Source organism: Epinephelus fuscoguttatus, linkage group LG9 (genome assembly GCF_011397635.1).
Source record: "Epinephelus fuscoguttatus linkage group LG9, E.fuscoguttatus.final_Chr_v1".
NCBI lineage: Eukaryota > Metazoa > Chordata > Actinopteri > Perciformes > Serranidae > Epinephelus > Epinephelus fuscoguttatus.
The window spans coordinates 27,745,146-27,759,684 of record NC_064760.1 but is presented as its reverse complement, the minus strand read 5'-3'; the positions used below and the strand labels follow the sequence as shown (position 1 = coordinate 27,759,684).

The 14,539-nt window shown below is 40.8% G+C and overlaps 3 protein-coding genes across 3 annotated transcripts; 2 read left to right on the top strand and 1 right to left on the bottom strand.

Annotated features, from left to right (window-relative positions):
- Positions 1–227: 227 nt before the first annotated feature.
- On the top strand, positions 228–2,509 carry zgc:174917 (uncharacterized protein LOC565650 homolog). Its single transcript, XM_049585816.1, has 7 exons — positions 228–272; positions 928–1,106; positions 1,325–1,562; positions 1,650–1,741; positions 1,905–2,044; positions 2,124–2,228; positions 2,328–2,509. The coding sequence occupies exons 2-7, from the start codon at positions 977–979 to the stop codon at positions 2,412–2,414; spliced, it is 792 nt and encodes a 263-aa protein (XP_049441773.1). The 5' UTR covers positions 228–272; positions 928–976; the 3' UTR covers positions 2,415–2,509.
- A 2,514-nt stretch (positions 2,510–5,023) lies between these two features.
- si:ch211-153b23.5 (uncharacterized protein LOC321177 homolog) lies at positions 5,024–6,872 on the bottom strand. The gene is made up of 5 exons (XM_049586516.1): positions 6,721–6,872; positions 6,172–6,284; positions 5,756–5,927; positions 5,456–5,657; positions 5,024–5,369 (listed from the first exon to the last, which is right to left on the bottom strand). The coding sequence occupies exons 2-5, from the start codon at positions 6,277–6,279 to the stop codon at positions 5,177–5,179; spliced, it is 675 nt and encodes a 224-aa protein (XP_049442473.1). The 5' UTR covers positions 6,280–6,284; positions 6,721–6,872; the 3' UTR covers positions 5,024–5,176.
- Positions 6,873–7,559: 687 nt separating this feature from the next.
- si:ch211-153b23.4 (uncharacterized protein LOC335392 homolog) lies at positions 7,560–12,660 on the top strand. Its single transcript, XM_049586515.1, has 9 exons — positions 7,560–7,626; positions 8,940–9,053; positions 9,172–10,845; positions 10,939–11,038; positions 11,122–11,270; positions 11,380–11,492; positions 11,584–11,673; positions 11,757–11,879; positions 11,979–12,660. The coding sequence occupies exons 1-9, from the start codon at positions 7,572–7,574 to the stop codon at positions 12,183–12,185; spliced, it is 2,625 nt and encodes an 874-aa protein (XP_049442472.1). The 5' UTR covers positions 7,560–7,571; the 3' UTR covers positions 12,186–12,660.
- Positions 12,661–14,539: the final 1,879 nt, after the last annotated feature.

Below are 14,539 nucleotides of genomic sequence, written 5' to 3'. Positions count from 1 at the left end.
TGCAGAGCAATACAAAGGCAGGGTGCGTCACAGAGTCACGGGTTTTCCCTGTTAAATTAGTTTTCTTTAAGATATGGAAGTGTGATGTCATTTGAGCACATGAGAAAATGGCTGATTAGACCCGCATGACAACACATGAGAAACATAAGATATTAAGGAAGAGGAATTTCCAGAAGGTGCTCCGTGCAGTATATAATGGTTGCCACAGGGGAGCTTGGCAGCATCCAGTTCAGACTCACAGAGAGAGGAGGAGAAGACTGAACAGCAGACAGGTATGGACACAATATGATACTTACTGCAGGTGTAGTTACTTTGCAGATGAAAATATATATAAATAAATGTGCATAAAGTTAAACTAACAGCATATAACCTTTATAAAGTGATAGATAGAACTTAAAAATACTGCTTATGTGTTTATACAGTCATTTTTAGTTATTTAAAACATCACTCTCAATGTTTTTTTTCCACTGTGGTGTTGCCAGTTTTATCTTATAATTAGACTTTAAGTCAGTTCTGCATCACTGCAGGTCGAGTGCTTATGTTCAGGATCATGGAGGCTAAAGGACAGTTTTCAGTCTTTACCTTTTCCACTGTGTTGAGTGTAATGTTTGGTCAACAGATCTTACATCTTGCAAGTAAACTCTTAACATAGAATAGATTGGTGTAGTCAGCAGGGTTAATTTGGTCTTATAGGGCATGAAGAACAAGGTGGTGCTCAGTGCGACCCAAATAAATGTGGTTAGATGTTTTTTTTCCCCATCAGGCCAGCTGGGTCAGCATGCTCTTTTTTTAATGTCTGCACTCTGCATAAATTAAAATTGGACTTGTCTCAAAACCTAGATTGAAAATGCAATGTCAGACAGAATATTGACTATATTTAAAACTAACCTTTTCCTCTATTTTCCTGCCTCTACCCTCCACCACAAGTTTGGAAGAAGAGAGCCCGAGGCATCAGCAGTGAAACTATCCAACAGAGATGACTACATCCACGGCTAAACTGCAGGAGATCTACAACCAACAGGGCTTCCTCTCCGCGCTGCCTGTGTTGAATGAGACTGAGCTGAGGGAAGCCAAACACGCCTTTTCTGAGCTGGAGAGGGAATTTGGTAAGCAGCACTGAAAGATAAGGGAGGATGAAGAGAAAGAATGCAGTACTGAGTGATAGTAATAACTAATAAGATCAAATTTAGTTGTCAGGAATGTGGCTTTGTGTGCAATATAGACTCAAATATGACATTCACTTTCCATGTTTTTGTGTGAAGTGTGTCTGTCTTGTTTAATGAGTGCCAGCGAGTGAGTATAATATGTGCTTGTGTGTTCCCAGGTGAGGAGTACACCTCGTACAGCCTCCACAATGTTCACATGCAGTATCCGTGGGTGAGGGACCTGACCAAACATCCTAAAATCATACAAGTGGTCAAAGCCGTCCTGGGCCCTGATGTCATCCTGCTGGACTCCCGCTTCATCTGTAAATACCCAGCACTCAAACCCGACGTTGAGGAGAGCAAAGAAGGAGAAACTAAACCTGGACTTCCATATGTGGCCTGGCATCAGGATATGAGGTGGATTCATGCACTGAAAAAAAAAACACGGAGAGGTTTAGTTTTGCTTCATTTTGTCTTTATTAACTGTAATTGTTTCGGTCACAGATATTGGGGTATTGCTGGTGGCCCTGTTCTCTCTGTGTGGCTCGCTTTAGATGACTCACTGCAAGAGAATGGCGCCCTTCAGGTCATCCCAGGTACCTCAGCTACTCATGTCTGCTGCAAGTTTATACCTAGTTGGACATCAGTTTGAAAAAGCAGCACAAGAGCTTGTCTTTACTTCCACCAAATACTATATGAGTGTTCAACAGCCAATAACCTGCTTCACTGAGCTAAACTGTTTGTCTCTGTGCTCTGCAGGTAGCCACTGCGCTGGCATGTTGCCCCATCGCCAAGCCACCCGCCCTGGAAACATGCTGTCGGTCAATCAGGAGATCCCAGAGGAGCTGGTGCAGGCTGATGAGGCTGTGTTGTGCCCTCTGTTAGCTGGGCAGATGTCTGTGAGTTTTGTTTTTATTGAACACGGGATTATGAGTATGTTTGAGTACAAGGTGAATTAATTTGGATTTATTTTAACAGATTCATGACGGACTCCTCGTCCACGCCAGTGATGCCAACACATCTCAGAAGAGGCGCTGTGGATTTGTGATCCGTTATGTTCCCACCTGTGCATATCCCATACAGGTGAGACAAACATGATTATAGATTTATTGCTGGGTTTGTGCAAGTGTAAGTTTCACAGACTCACAGTGTATTGATCCTGATTCTTTTTGTTGCTGTTAGGATCCTGATCGTCCCAGGAAGTTTGCTGCGACAGAGTTGGCCTGTGGAACGGATGGGTTCAATAATTTCTCCAACAAAACCACATAAATACTTCCTGGATTCGTCCTACATGCAACAACAGTTACTTGTACACTTTATTAGAATATTTTATAGTTACCCCAAATTGTACTAAATTGCAAAGTATTGAAATGTATCAACTGTCAATAGATGATCAATAAATAATATATTGTTTTAATGTACAAAATGTGTGGACATTGTATTATGCCATATCTGCATTTAACTGTTATAAACTGCTTTAAAATGAATGTCAAAGTATCCAGTCAGCAAATCTCAGTTCTGCAGTTACACTTAAATTGTCTTTACATCTTCACTAAAAGGTATTGGAATAGAGTTCTATACTTTATTATTAAGATCTGGTGATACAAATCCTCAAAATCCAACAGCAGTCATTTCGTCACAGCTTGTTTTTGTGTGAATTTGTAAAATATCTACCTGTAAAATCAAAGTTAAGTAGGGGATTCAAGACTTTACATTTTAGTGGGGTGTATTAGATTGCTAATGCAGTAGATTTTTATAAAACAGACTGCACTCCATGAATTAATTATTTCTTACCCAAAGCACTGCTCCACTTCAAGTTTGTCTTTACACATATTTGATGCACCAAAGTTGTCAAAATGTAGCACAGTGACATTCAGAATATTTTCCTTTTATCAACTGAAAAAAGTTCTACTGTTCTGGGTGACAGTAATTTATTAATTCTTGTGAGGAAATCTTAGTTTATCCAAGTGGATTTCACAAACACAGAAAACCAGTGCAGTTCCAAAGTCAGATATGTTAATCACCTAAATATTACAGTCAATCAAGTAAGTCGGGCATGTCTGAAGTCTGGTGGACCAAATTTAAAATGTTTTTTTTTACCAGGCTATGTGTGGCCCATCACTCAGTACTAGTTCATCAAGCAAGTTCCCTTTGCATTTTTTCTGTTCACCTCACAATGGCAGCACTATCAAACAGTTTGAAAACATGCACCAGATAGGAACTGCTAAGGCGGAACTAATCTGTTTTCATAAACAGACGGTAAACAAGCAAATGAATGGTTACCCAGCAGCATGTACTTCCTGCAAGACATGGCCTCAGCAAAGAAGTTAAAGTCGACAGCAAAGGCTGAAGCTTGCAGGGGTGGTGGGAAGTTGAACACTTTTTAACTGATAGAGGAAATAGTTGTGTTTGTCTCATTATATGTGAGTTTTTAGTTTTTTAATAATCCATATGATGCATGAAGCAGCTGGCCCCTAGGTGTTTTTTAAATTATCTAATCTGGCCCAAATTCAAAAAAGTTTGGACACTCCTGATGTAAGGCTTTGGAGGGTAGAAATTTTCATTGGCCATTCACATGCATCTCCATGCTGTTCCTGTTTGGCTAACAAACTGGACAGGTAGAGCACAGGTGGATCTCTGCCAGGACAAGGTCTTGAAACATGACTTAGTAGCAGGGCGTAAAATTAACTTTTTAGCTCATCTGCCGTTGGCTAGTGACCTCCAAATATTTACTGGCCAAACATATTTTTCACCAGCCAAATAAAAAAAAATCGTGCCTTGTTTGACTAAAAATAATTACCTTATGTTATTTGTATTAAAATCCAACTTTAGGAAAATCCAACCCTGTCCTCCGTGTTTCTTTGGCGTGCTTGCAGCAAAGGCGGCACCTCATCGTGTTGGTGTGGGGGTCGTAGGTCAGCCATGACCGTGACTGGCCAGCGTTGTCTAGTTTCCATTTTTCAATAAAATGCCGTGAAACATTTGTACTCCGTTTAACTGTCTGTTCTTCCTGTCCAAATCCAACATGTTCAGCTTCGTTTTTCCTCTTCTGGCACTGGCTTCACGGCAGAAATGTGTCGCCACATCTTTCTCAGAAGTTACCATAGAATGCCCAGGGTTACGGTAGCTGATGTCATGCGTTCCCGGCACACGTACAATAAGCCACGAGGGTCAAAATGGTCTGACACAGCTGGCAGAAATGGTTGAAGCACATAAAAAATCCACATGCAATTCAAAATTTTCTATCGGCCACTGACGGGTGTGTGTTTTTGTTTTACATGCCAAACTCATTTTTTACCTGCCATTGGCGCTTGGCGGATGTTAATTTTACGCCCTGCTTAGTAGTGTTGTCACGATATTAAAATTTCTACCTTCAATACAAAACCTTGAAAAATATCAATATTTGATACCGTTTTCACAGTGGGGAAAAATTTACACTGAGGACATACAAGTTAAAATTCATATTAAATGATAGTTACAACAAGGCAACAACATGACAACGATGACTTTTCTTTTCTCGGTTAGTCGTAGAGAACAGCAGAATGACTGTAGTAAACATCAGCAATAATTGAGAGTGAGAGTGCAGCTGACTGCTGTACTGTACTGATATATATATATATATATATATATATATATATATATATATATACATATTTTAATATACTTTATAGACTAAATATTATAGACTAGATATGTATCAGTAAATTGATTTTTTGACAACATTTCAGTGAACTTAAAAATCATCTGTTCATTAAACCAAGGTCTCTTTTATGTTCACACAATATGCAGTATATATGGGTGTCTGTGAATACTATGTTGTTATGTTGTGGATTTTTTCATTTCATTGTTAAATTTTCATTAAAAGAACAATTGCAAAATTGTAATTCGTAGAGTGACTTTTATTGAAAGTATGAAAACGACACATTGACAATATAACATCAGACAAGTGCTGAGGGATAAGTGCTATGACTACAGTGCTACAATCTGCTTGTACAGACAAACATCCAGTAGGCTATGTAATTAGATACTTTTTAAGCCAGTTTCAGTGTCTCATTAACCATGACTCCTATTCCATCAAAGATAGTATGAATGGGAGCATTGCACATGAATGCACAGGTGGTCACCAGCTTGTTTTTGATGTCAACATGTGCTTTCTCCACATCAGTGTTGACATGCTTGCAGCCCATCTCCTTCATGGCGCCCGCTGTCTGAGCGTACGGCCACCTAAAGATGAAAAGACAAAGTTAGAACTGCTGGTGGATTTATTTTAACTCTAAGGACATCACATGGTGACAAACAAGGCCACGCACTTTTCACACTCTTTGTCCTGTCCCACAGTGAGTTCACAGCCGGGCAGGATTTTGGCAGCGAGGACAGGGGCGATGCAACACATGCCCAGCGGCTTTCCAGCTTTGTGGAAAGCCTTGATGAGCTTCTCCACATGTGGCTGGATGGTGCAGCCCTTATTCTTCACTGCCCAGTCACTCAAGTTTTTAGCCACACCAAAGCCCCCTGAATGAGAGCACACAGGATTCATTTAAGTTTTCACAAAAGAGGAAGTGGAAATTATTTGACTCTGTGGCATGTATTCATAGCTGGGTCAGCCGTACCTGGAATGATGGCGGCGTCAAATGCTGAAACATCTAGCTTGTCCAGATCAGTCACTTCACCCCTGGCGATGCGGGCACTTTCCTGCAGGGTGTTTCTCTTCTCCTCTGTAGGCTTCCCATCACAGTGATTCACAACATGCATCTGATCTGTATTGGGGGCAAACATCTGCACCTGAAATGAAGAATGCCAAGTTAGCCTCTGTAGCTAAGATCTTTTTAGAGTTGAAATAAAGGCCAACTGTATATCAGCGGGTCAGGAACATGACAGTGCTCTTGTTTTGCTAAGTAAATGGACAGAAACGTAGACATGAAAGCTGCAATGTCCCTCTAAATGGAACTGGATCCAGAAGTTTTACATAAATAAAAAAAATAATTACACTACAATAAGTTTACTTCTTGTCTTTTCCTGCTCTTACTTTTGCTCCAGCCCGACTCAGATGGACAAGGACAGCCGAGGCCTCATGGATCTCTGTGCCATCATAGACTCCACAGCCTGAAAGAATAACTGCAACCCTCTTTGCCATGGTTCCTATAAAATACACAGATGAGATATACTTTTAATTAGTTTGACATTATAAAGTGTGTATTTCTTTCCCAATCAGACGTAAAGAATGCTGCACCTGAGCCACCTGTCGCATATGTTTACATAAAAACTGTACAAAGCCAGGTGAAAGCGGAGTCCAAGGAGTGCTGCTGCTGCTAGGTTACACTGTTGACACCAGGTTACAGGAAGAGGCTGGAATATGCTGCACAAGACCCCACTAGTCTAAATAAATAGGCAGCACTGTAAAAGGAATATTTATCAGAAGTATTTCACCATGTCCCTCGTGCACTTTGCGATGCTACTTTGCCTTTAATCCTGACATTATCATCCAAAATCAACATGTTTGTTCATAAAATATCAGTAGAGAGCTCTGGCTAAGTTAAGATGGCAGAAGTAAAGACAGAGTGGAGATATATCTCACCTTGTGTACGTGGAGTAGGTGGCCTGGCTGTGTGTGATCGAGCAGTTCAGCAGAGGTGTGCAGGCTGAACTCTGAAGCAGATTCTTTATAGTCCTGCCCACCTCTCTGTCTCCTCCCTTAACCTGCTGTCCAGAAAAGCTGACATCATGCACCTTGGAGGTAACCGGTAACACAGTATGGTCAGTGTTGGGAATAAAATGCTGAATCATTCCTGCTGTTTTTAACAAGAAAAGTGATGCAATGAGGAAACATTTGGATTACACAATTAGTTTATTTTACAGGGTTGTTCCTCTTTGTTTGAGAATGTTTAACAAATAAAAAAAACTGGATATTTTTTTCTTTAAATAAAACAAATTTGCATGCTCTAACTTTTGAATGTTTTATGGATAAATAAAGATGTACGCTTAAAAAAATGGTGCTTTAAGTGTGATAAAAATATGAGTTTTGTCTTATTTGCATTTTATGGAGCACAGTTGGGGGAAAGAAAAATAATACATAAGTTACATAAATCAGCAGATGTGTGCTATATGAATTTAATAGTAAATAATAGCCTTCATGAAATTACGATGATATTTTATACAAGGACAATTAGTTTTCATATTTAGGTACATGATATCTTTGTATTTTTTTAATATATTCTAAGGCATCCTAATGACAAAGTTCCTCATCAACTTACATTCTTAGTCACACGATCATTTTCGGAGTATTTTTCCTCTCCTGTGACGTACCTGTCCCCGGTTTTTCCCAGTGAGGCGCCGCTCAGGTTTCTCCTGCGTGCTGACGTCACACACAGCGGTATAAAAGCCAGCCTCACGCCCAAACAGCAGTACTCTTGTTATCCTCCTTCTGTTATGGCACAAGTCAACTCACTACATGTGTCTGTCGGCATACTTGGCATCTCCGGCGGTAAGCCTTTATTTACATACACCAGTTACCATATTTTGAAAAGTCTACTCTCTGCTGTTGTTCGTTCATTACCTGTCATCATGAATATCATATAACTGTATGCTAAAAAAAAAACTAAAGTAACATCATAAATAAGACCTGTGTTTTCTAACCTCTGAAACCTAGACACTAAAATCAGAAACCAGCTGTGTTAGTGGTGGTAGTTATATGTCATGGTGATATGCAGGTCAGGTTAATGGGACACTTTTTGGTAGATTACCAAGAAATCCACTTAAAATTCCGCAGACTACCTTAAGTGATACTTTATAGAACTTGTTATGAATCTCTACTATATTTCTATCATGAAAATATGTCAACAAGTAAAATAACTGAGAAACTTTAGACCTTTAAACACATCAAGAGCCCCTGCCTACTGCGATGATATGTTCAGGTACAATGGGACAACTAGAAAGGTAAACTGTTTACAAAATGTTTGGTTTTTTTAATGGTTAAATCCATGTATCAGTTCAGACATTAATTTATTAAATCATGAATGTAACCTGTGGCTATTCATTAAAAAAGAATGTGTAAAAATGATGGCTAATTCTGGACTGTTGTTACTGGCGACTGGCGTGGACTCACTGCATCATCTTGAATATACTATTTTAAGTGACAAAAAATGGTGCCTGGTAGCTTAAAACATGCTGGGTCACCTCAGAAAAATATCCAAATTTTACCTGAATGCATTAAGTACTGCATCAAAACATTTTTCCATAAAAAGTTCAGTGTATTGTGAAAATATTTTGACTGTAAGTTTAACAGATAATAAAATGAGACACCCCACAATTGTTGTTATACCTTTATTGTTTTAGCTGCAGTGCTCTTATGACCAGAATGAGAAAATAAACATGTCACTTTTTTTTTTTTTTTTTTGTTATTTTTGCTCTGCCCATCCCAGTTATCTCAGAATATTGTTTCAAAGCACATTTGCAGTATAAGTGAAATAACATGTTTGGTGACTAGCTGCTAATATTTAAATATGTAAAACCTTATTTGTCTCATTTTACCTGATGTCCCAAATTACCTAACGTCACTACTTTAAAAATTGGCATATTAGTCTTGTATAAATTTTAAAAAGCATGTTCTTTGTTTTTGAAATTGAAATCTAAGAGAGGGAAGACAGTTTTTATTAAATTAATAATTACCTACATCAAATCTGTAAATTAAAACAATCCAAATGTTGTAACATGGTTGCTATATTTTGTGTTTGTTTTTCCTTGTTTGTCTGTTTTTGCCAGTAAAAAATAGATAATGTGTTATGTTTTGACTCATAGGCTCTCTCCTGCTGTTGGTGAACAACTATGCCAGCTCACCTGAAAAAGACTTTATCCCTCATACTGCACTGGGGGTTCTGCTGCTCATCATTGCAGCCCTCTTAGCTTATGCAGGTTAATTATGATAATTGCTTATTATAAGTTTTTTTAAATTAATTCATTTGTAGTATTCATTGATGCACTCGCGTGTAAACCTCACGCTCCTCTGCTCTGTTCACTCTCTGTCTCTCAGGTATCCGTCGCAGTCTGTCCCACGCCCAGCTGTTTTCCACTCTGTGTCTGACTGTCTCCGCTCTGTGGTGTGGTTCAGGTCTGGTGTACATCCTGGTGGGGCAGAGGGTGCTGCAGCCCACAGAGCTGAGATCCTCTCTGGTCCCTGGCCTGGCAGCATTTACCTTAGCCCTGCTCGTCATCAGCGGCGCAGCAGTCGTAGCAAAGAAAGCAGTTCTATTTGTCATCGCTGTCAGCATTAGCTTAGCATGTGCCCATCAAATCGCTGGTTTGTCAGCTGCAGGTTTTGGTCAGTCTGCCACAGCTGCTAACTACCTGCTTGTCTGTCTGGTGGGTGTTTACTTTGGTTTTGGACGTCTGCTGTCCACCGTCACTCATGGTAAAGTGGAGCCTCCAGGAACGGGCCTGAAGAAGAAAGCTGAGCTGAAAACAGAGCAGAGTTGGGGGTGTGGCGATGCAGTGTCAGTGGGCCTGGTGATGAACTTGCTGTCTGCCTCTGTGTTAGCCTGTCCTCTGTTAGGCGTGGTCCCCAAGCTCTCTGTCGGTCACGTCCCCTGGCTGTGGACAGCTGGAGTCTTCCAGCTTGGCATGTGTGTCCTCTTCTACCGAGCCATGGACACACTAGCTGCCACTTTTTATGGCTTCACTGCTCTGCTGAAATTTGCAGAGGGCTACAGCGCGCTCCTATCATTCTACCAAATTCAGCCTTTCTCCCCTGTTCCCTTCCCTGTTGTCTTCTCTGTGCTTTTCTCCATCCTGGCTCTCTTCAGCTGTCAGAAGAGCTTGCTGGAGGGGCTCTACCAGTTGTTCTTTGCAGCTTATTGTATTGCAATCGCAGCCCAGCCTCAAGGCTTCTTCCAAGGAGGCACACAGGGTGTACAGGGAGCTATATTTGTATTCACTGCCGGCATGCTTTTAATTACCACATTCAACATGGTCTCCACTACAAAGATTCCCACAGGGTCAGGCTGTTTCAAGGCTTTAGTAAGCAGGATGCAGGGTCTTACTCTCAGAGCCCATGATAAGGAGCTACATGCGCCTCACCTGGGCTACTCTAAGTACGCTGATGCAGAGGTGTTAGGTCACGCCTGCAGTGTGCTGGCTGCTTTTGCCATCACAGCCACAGTTCGTGGAGATCCTCTGTCTGTGCTGGTTCTGCCCTGGGTGGTGGTGGCCGGAGGGGTGCTCCAGCTGCTCTGCGGCTCAGTGGCCTTTGCTCGAGGTAAAACCTTTCAAAGCACAGTTTTTATTCTGTACGGAGTGATGTGGGCAGTGTGGGGGTTGACACGGTACGGCAGCCTGTACGGTGAAACCAGAAGCTTTAATGTGGCTGTCGGGATCATTAGCTTCATGCTGTTTAACTGTTTAGTGACAGCTGCAGCGCTGTTTCTAAATGTGGCCTGGTTTTGTTACGCCCTCACCTTCCAGCTCATCCTGATTAGCTTTCTGCTGGATGCAGTAGGTGCACTGCCGTATGGTTACGACATAGGAGTCACCATCATCTTCGGTCTTGTCAGTTTTTATTGTTTCCTTGCGCACATTTTCAACAGCACCTTCCAGTCCCCTCAGATCCCCTTAGGAAAACCTTTAGTCAAACTGAGCGGGGTTGGGGGAGGCGCAGATATCTGTCCACATTTACCAGCCCGCAAGGCCACGTCTGTGCAGCACATTGCAGGTGAGAATCTGTTAAAGAAACCCATGTTGATATAAGAAAACACACACATTTGTTTGTATACTTGATGTATTTTTCTTCTTCGTCCATCTGCAGAAATCATGAAAAATGGTGGCATATGTGGAATGCCTACTGATACTGTCTACGTGCTGGTGGCAGCTTGCAACAGGCCTGACGCAGTCATCAAAGCTTACAAGTGAGTTTTCATGAGTGTGTCTTTATCTGCATTCATTTATTGATTCAGTCCCATTACTCCCTAACTGCTGTGTCTGACCTCAGGGTGAAGAAGCAGGCGCAGGACCGACCCATATCCCTCTGGATCTCCTCCATCAAGCAGCTGGAGCCGGTGCGACACCTGCTGAGCCCTCTGCTCTTGGACTTCATGGAGGCTGCGTGGCCCTCCTCCATTAGCATGGTTATACCCAGAGGTGTGTGTGTGTGTGTATGTGCGAGATTGTGTGTGTATGCCTGTGTGGGTGCCTCATGTTGCATGATGAGGGTTTTATGATCATCACATTGGTTTCTTGGCTCATGCAGGCCCGTGGATGGACACTTTTGGTTTAGGAGATGCTGCCAAACACATTGGGACTCCACAAAGCATTGCAATCAGAAACCCAGACTGCTCTGTGGCCACACACCTCATTAATCTGGTAAGGACTGTGGGAATGAATCACTACAAAGTCTTAAAGTGAGTGAAACTAACTTTAAAATTTAATAAATACAACAACCTTTCTCTTGCAGGTGGGGCCCATCGCTGTGACCTCAGCCAACCCCACAGGCGAGGCAGACACAACTCACCACAACCAAGTTTACGCCAAGCTGGGCAAAAAGGTGTGGACAGTATTTCAGTGTTATTAAATACAAGAGGCACTGGGGTTTTATTTTTTGCAATAAACTACATTTTGCTTGGTTAGGTGGATGGAGTATTATGTGACGGACCCTCTCCAGAGAACATTGCATCTACTGTGGTTGACTGCACCAAGATTGAATCAGGACATATTGGTTTCTTCAGAGTGGGTCTCATTCCTAAATCTAAGGTAATATAAACATCCCCTCTTGTTGTTTTCATTCTAAACATTTTAAGGTCAGTGTATGCTTACACTCATACCTGCCGCTTTTGTTTGTGTGCTTTGAAGGTTCTTCAGATCTTTGAGGAGGTTCAGAAGCGGCACAGAATGGGGCAGATAAATCCCGCTTTTGAATATGAACTGCACCTGCCAGATGCACAAAGGGACAAAAGTTCAGGAGACGATGACACATCAGAGTCGGGAAGAGGAAATGAAAACTCAACACCATCCACAGTTTTACCTGAACAAAGTCCGGTCTTCAGGAATGGGTCATAGTATCAACAGGCAGCATAAAGATTTTTATTGGTGTGAAATGTCTGATCATATGCACACAGACGCTAATGCACTGTCACTTGTAATATGACTCGCTGAATAATGTTAATTTATGTTTTGTTCTGTATGTAATATATAATATATATATTATATATATGATATATAATATATAATTTTTAAATTAATGTACTGTATACATTTATGAAATATACATTAAATTATTTTCAAAAGCAGCTGCAATTATTTACACAAAACTATTTTAATATTTTATTATTAATATATGATTATATGATTATATGTGTTTTACTCTGTTCTACAAAAGATATTCATAATAAAGGCAAGTATGCCCATTTATAAAATTCATATATGTTATTCCTATGGTTTAGGAGAGTGCAAAAATATTAGTAAACATGAATAACGCTCTCCCAAATCCAAAAACTAGAGTGCTAAAATGTAAATTTCTGATGTCATCAAGTCCAAAGTCTGGAGCTGCTCCATATACAGTTAATTGGGAAAGATGTTCTGACTATATGGGTACATTTTCTGTTTCACAAGTGAGAACACAACAATATAATAAAGCTCATTTGGGTATAAAAAAGAAAACAAACATTCTGTTGGTCTCAAAAATCTGGCTTCCATTCATTGTCTATGGAGCAGCTCCAGACTGTATTCCCTATGACATTACAAGTTTGAGACTTACTTCTCTGGTTTCTGGCCTTGAGAGAGAGGAGCTCATGTTCACAAACACTGATTGAACTTCCTTTCAACATGTTGGAATTTTTAATTTAGTTGTTGCCCTTCAAAGGAGTAAGTGCATAAAGAAACATAGCCACTATTACCTAATTAAAACTGTCAATGACAATGTGCTTGAAGAGTTTTGTTCCACAATGAGATGAAGCCCACTTGAAAAATGTAAGAACACAGAGTCTTTTTCATACTGGATACTCACTTTATATTTAAGCACACTATTGTTAGCACTGTGAGGTCTTTGTACAGCCAGGAGACGTTTAAACAAAAAATAAATATGATAAAATTAGAAATAAATCTGAGAGTTCAGTGTGAGATAAAATAATAACATAAATAATAGCTGATGATGCCTGACTCATGTGGAAAACATCTCAATATACAGTACAGGCCAAAAGTTTGGACACACCTCATTCAATACGTTTTCTTTATTTTCATGACTATTTACATTGTAGATTCTCACTGAAGGCATCAAAACTATGAATGAACACATGTGGAGTTATGTACTTAACAAAAAAAGGTGAAATAACTGAAAACATGTTTTATATTCTAGTTTCTTCAAAATAGCCACCCTTTGCTCTGATTACTGCTTTGCACACTCTTGGCATTCTCTCCATGAGCTTCAACAGGTAGTCACCTGAAATGGTTTCCACTTCACAGGTGTGCCTTATCAGGGTTAATTAGTGGAATTTCTTGCTTTATCAATGGGGTTGGGACCATCAGTTGTGTTGTGCAGAAGTCAGGTTAATACACAGCCGACAGCCCTATTGGACAACTGTTAAAATTCATATTATGGCAAGAACCAATCAGCTAACTAAAGAAAAACCAGTGGCCATCATTACTTTAAGAAATGAAGGTCAGTCAGTCCGGAAAATTGCAAAAACTTTAAATGTGTCCCCAAGTGGAGTTGCAAAAACCATCAAGCGCTATAACGAAACTGGCACACATGAGGACCGACCCAGGAAAGGAAGACCAAGAGTCACCTCTGCTTCTGAGGATAAGTTCATCCGAGTCACCAGCCTCAGAAATCGCAAGTTAACAGCAGCTCAGATCAGAGACCAGATGAATGCCACACAGAGTTCTAGCAGCAGACCCATCTCTAGAACAACTGTTAAGAGGAGACTGCGAATCAGGCCTTCATGGTCAAATAGCTGCTAGGAAACCACTGCTAAGGAGAGGCAACAAGCAGAAGAGATTTGTTTGGGCCAAGAAACACAAGGAATGGACATTAGACCAGTGGAAATCTGTGCTATGGTCTGATGAGTCCAAATTTGAGATCTCTGGTTCCAACCGCCGTGTCTTTGTGAGACGCAGAAAAGGTGAACGGATGGATTCCACATGCCTGGTTCCCACTGTGAAGCATGGAGGAGGAGGTGTGATGGTGTGGAGGTGTTTTGCTGGTGACACTGTTGGGGATTTATTCAAAATTGAAGGCACACTGAACCAGCATGGCTACCACAGCATCCTGCAGCGACATGCCATCCCATCCGGTTTGTGTTTAGTTGGACGATCATTTATTTTTCAACAGGACAATGACCCCAAACACACCTCCAGGCTGTGTAAGGGCTATTTGACCAAGAAGGAGAATGATGGAGTGCTGCGGCAGATGACCT

Excerpts from the sequence above, each read along its gene's own strand:
- zgc:174917 (XM_049585816.1), top strand. The coding sequence starts at position 977 with ATGACTACATCCACGGCTAAACTGCAGGAGATCTACAACCAACAGGGC. Across the intron at positions 1,107-1,324 it reads TGAGCTGGAGAGGGAATTTG|GTGAGGAGTACACCTCGTAC; the intron begins GTAAGCAGCACT and ends GTGTGTTCCCAG. Across the intron at positions 2,229-2,327 it reads CCTGTGCATATCCCATACAG|GATCCTGATCGTCCCAGGAA; the intron begins GTGAGACAAACA and ends TGTTGCTGTTAG.
- si:ch211-153b23.5 (XM_049586516.1), bottom strand. The coding sequence starts at position 6,279 with ATGGCAAAGAGGGTTGCAGTTATTCTTTCAGGCTGTGGAGTCTATGAT. Across the intron at positions 5,928-6,171 it reads TGAGTCGGGCTGGAGCAAAA|GTGCAGATGTTTGCCCCCAA; the intron begins GTAAGAGCAGGA and ends TCTTCATTTCAG. Across the intron at positions 5,658-5,755 it reads TGACGCCGCCATCATTCCAG|GGGGCTTTGGTGTGGCTAAA; the intron begins GTACGGCTGACC and ends GCTCTCATTCAG.
- si:ch211-153b23.4 (XM_049586515.1), top strand. The coding sequence starts at position 7,572 with ATGGCACAAGTCAACTCACTACATGTGTCTGTCGGCATACTTGGCATC. Across the intron at positions 7,627-8,939 it reads CATACTTGGCATCTCCGGCG|GCTCTCTCCTGCTGTTGGTG; the intron begins GTAAGCCTTTAT and ends TTTGACTCATAG. Across the intron at positions 11,880-11,978 it reads GTCTCATTCCTAAATCTAAG|GTTCTTCAGATCTTTGAGGA; the intron begins GTAATATAAACA and ends TGTGCTTTGAAG.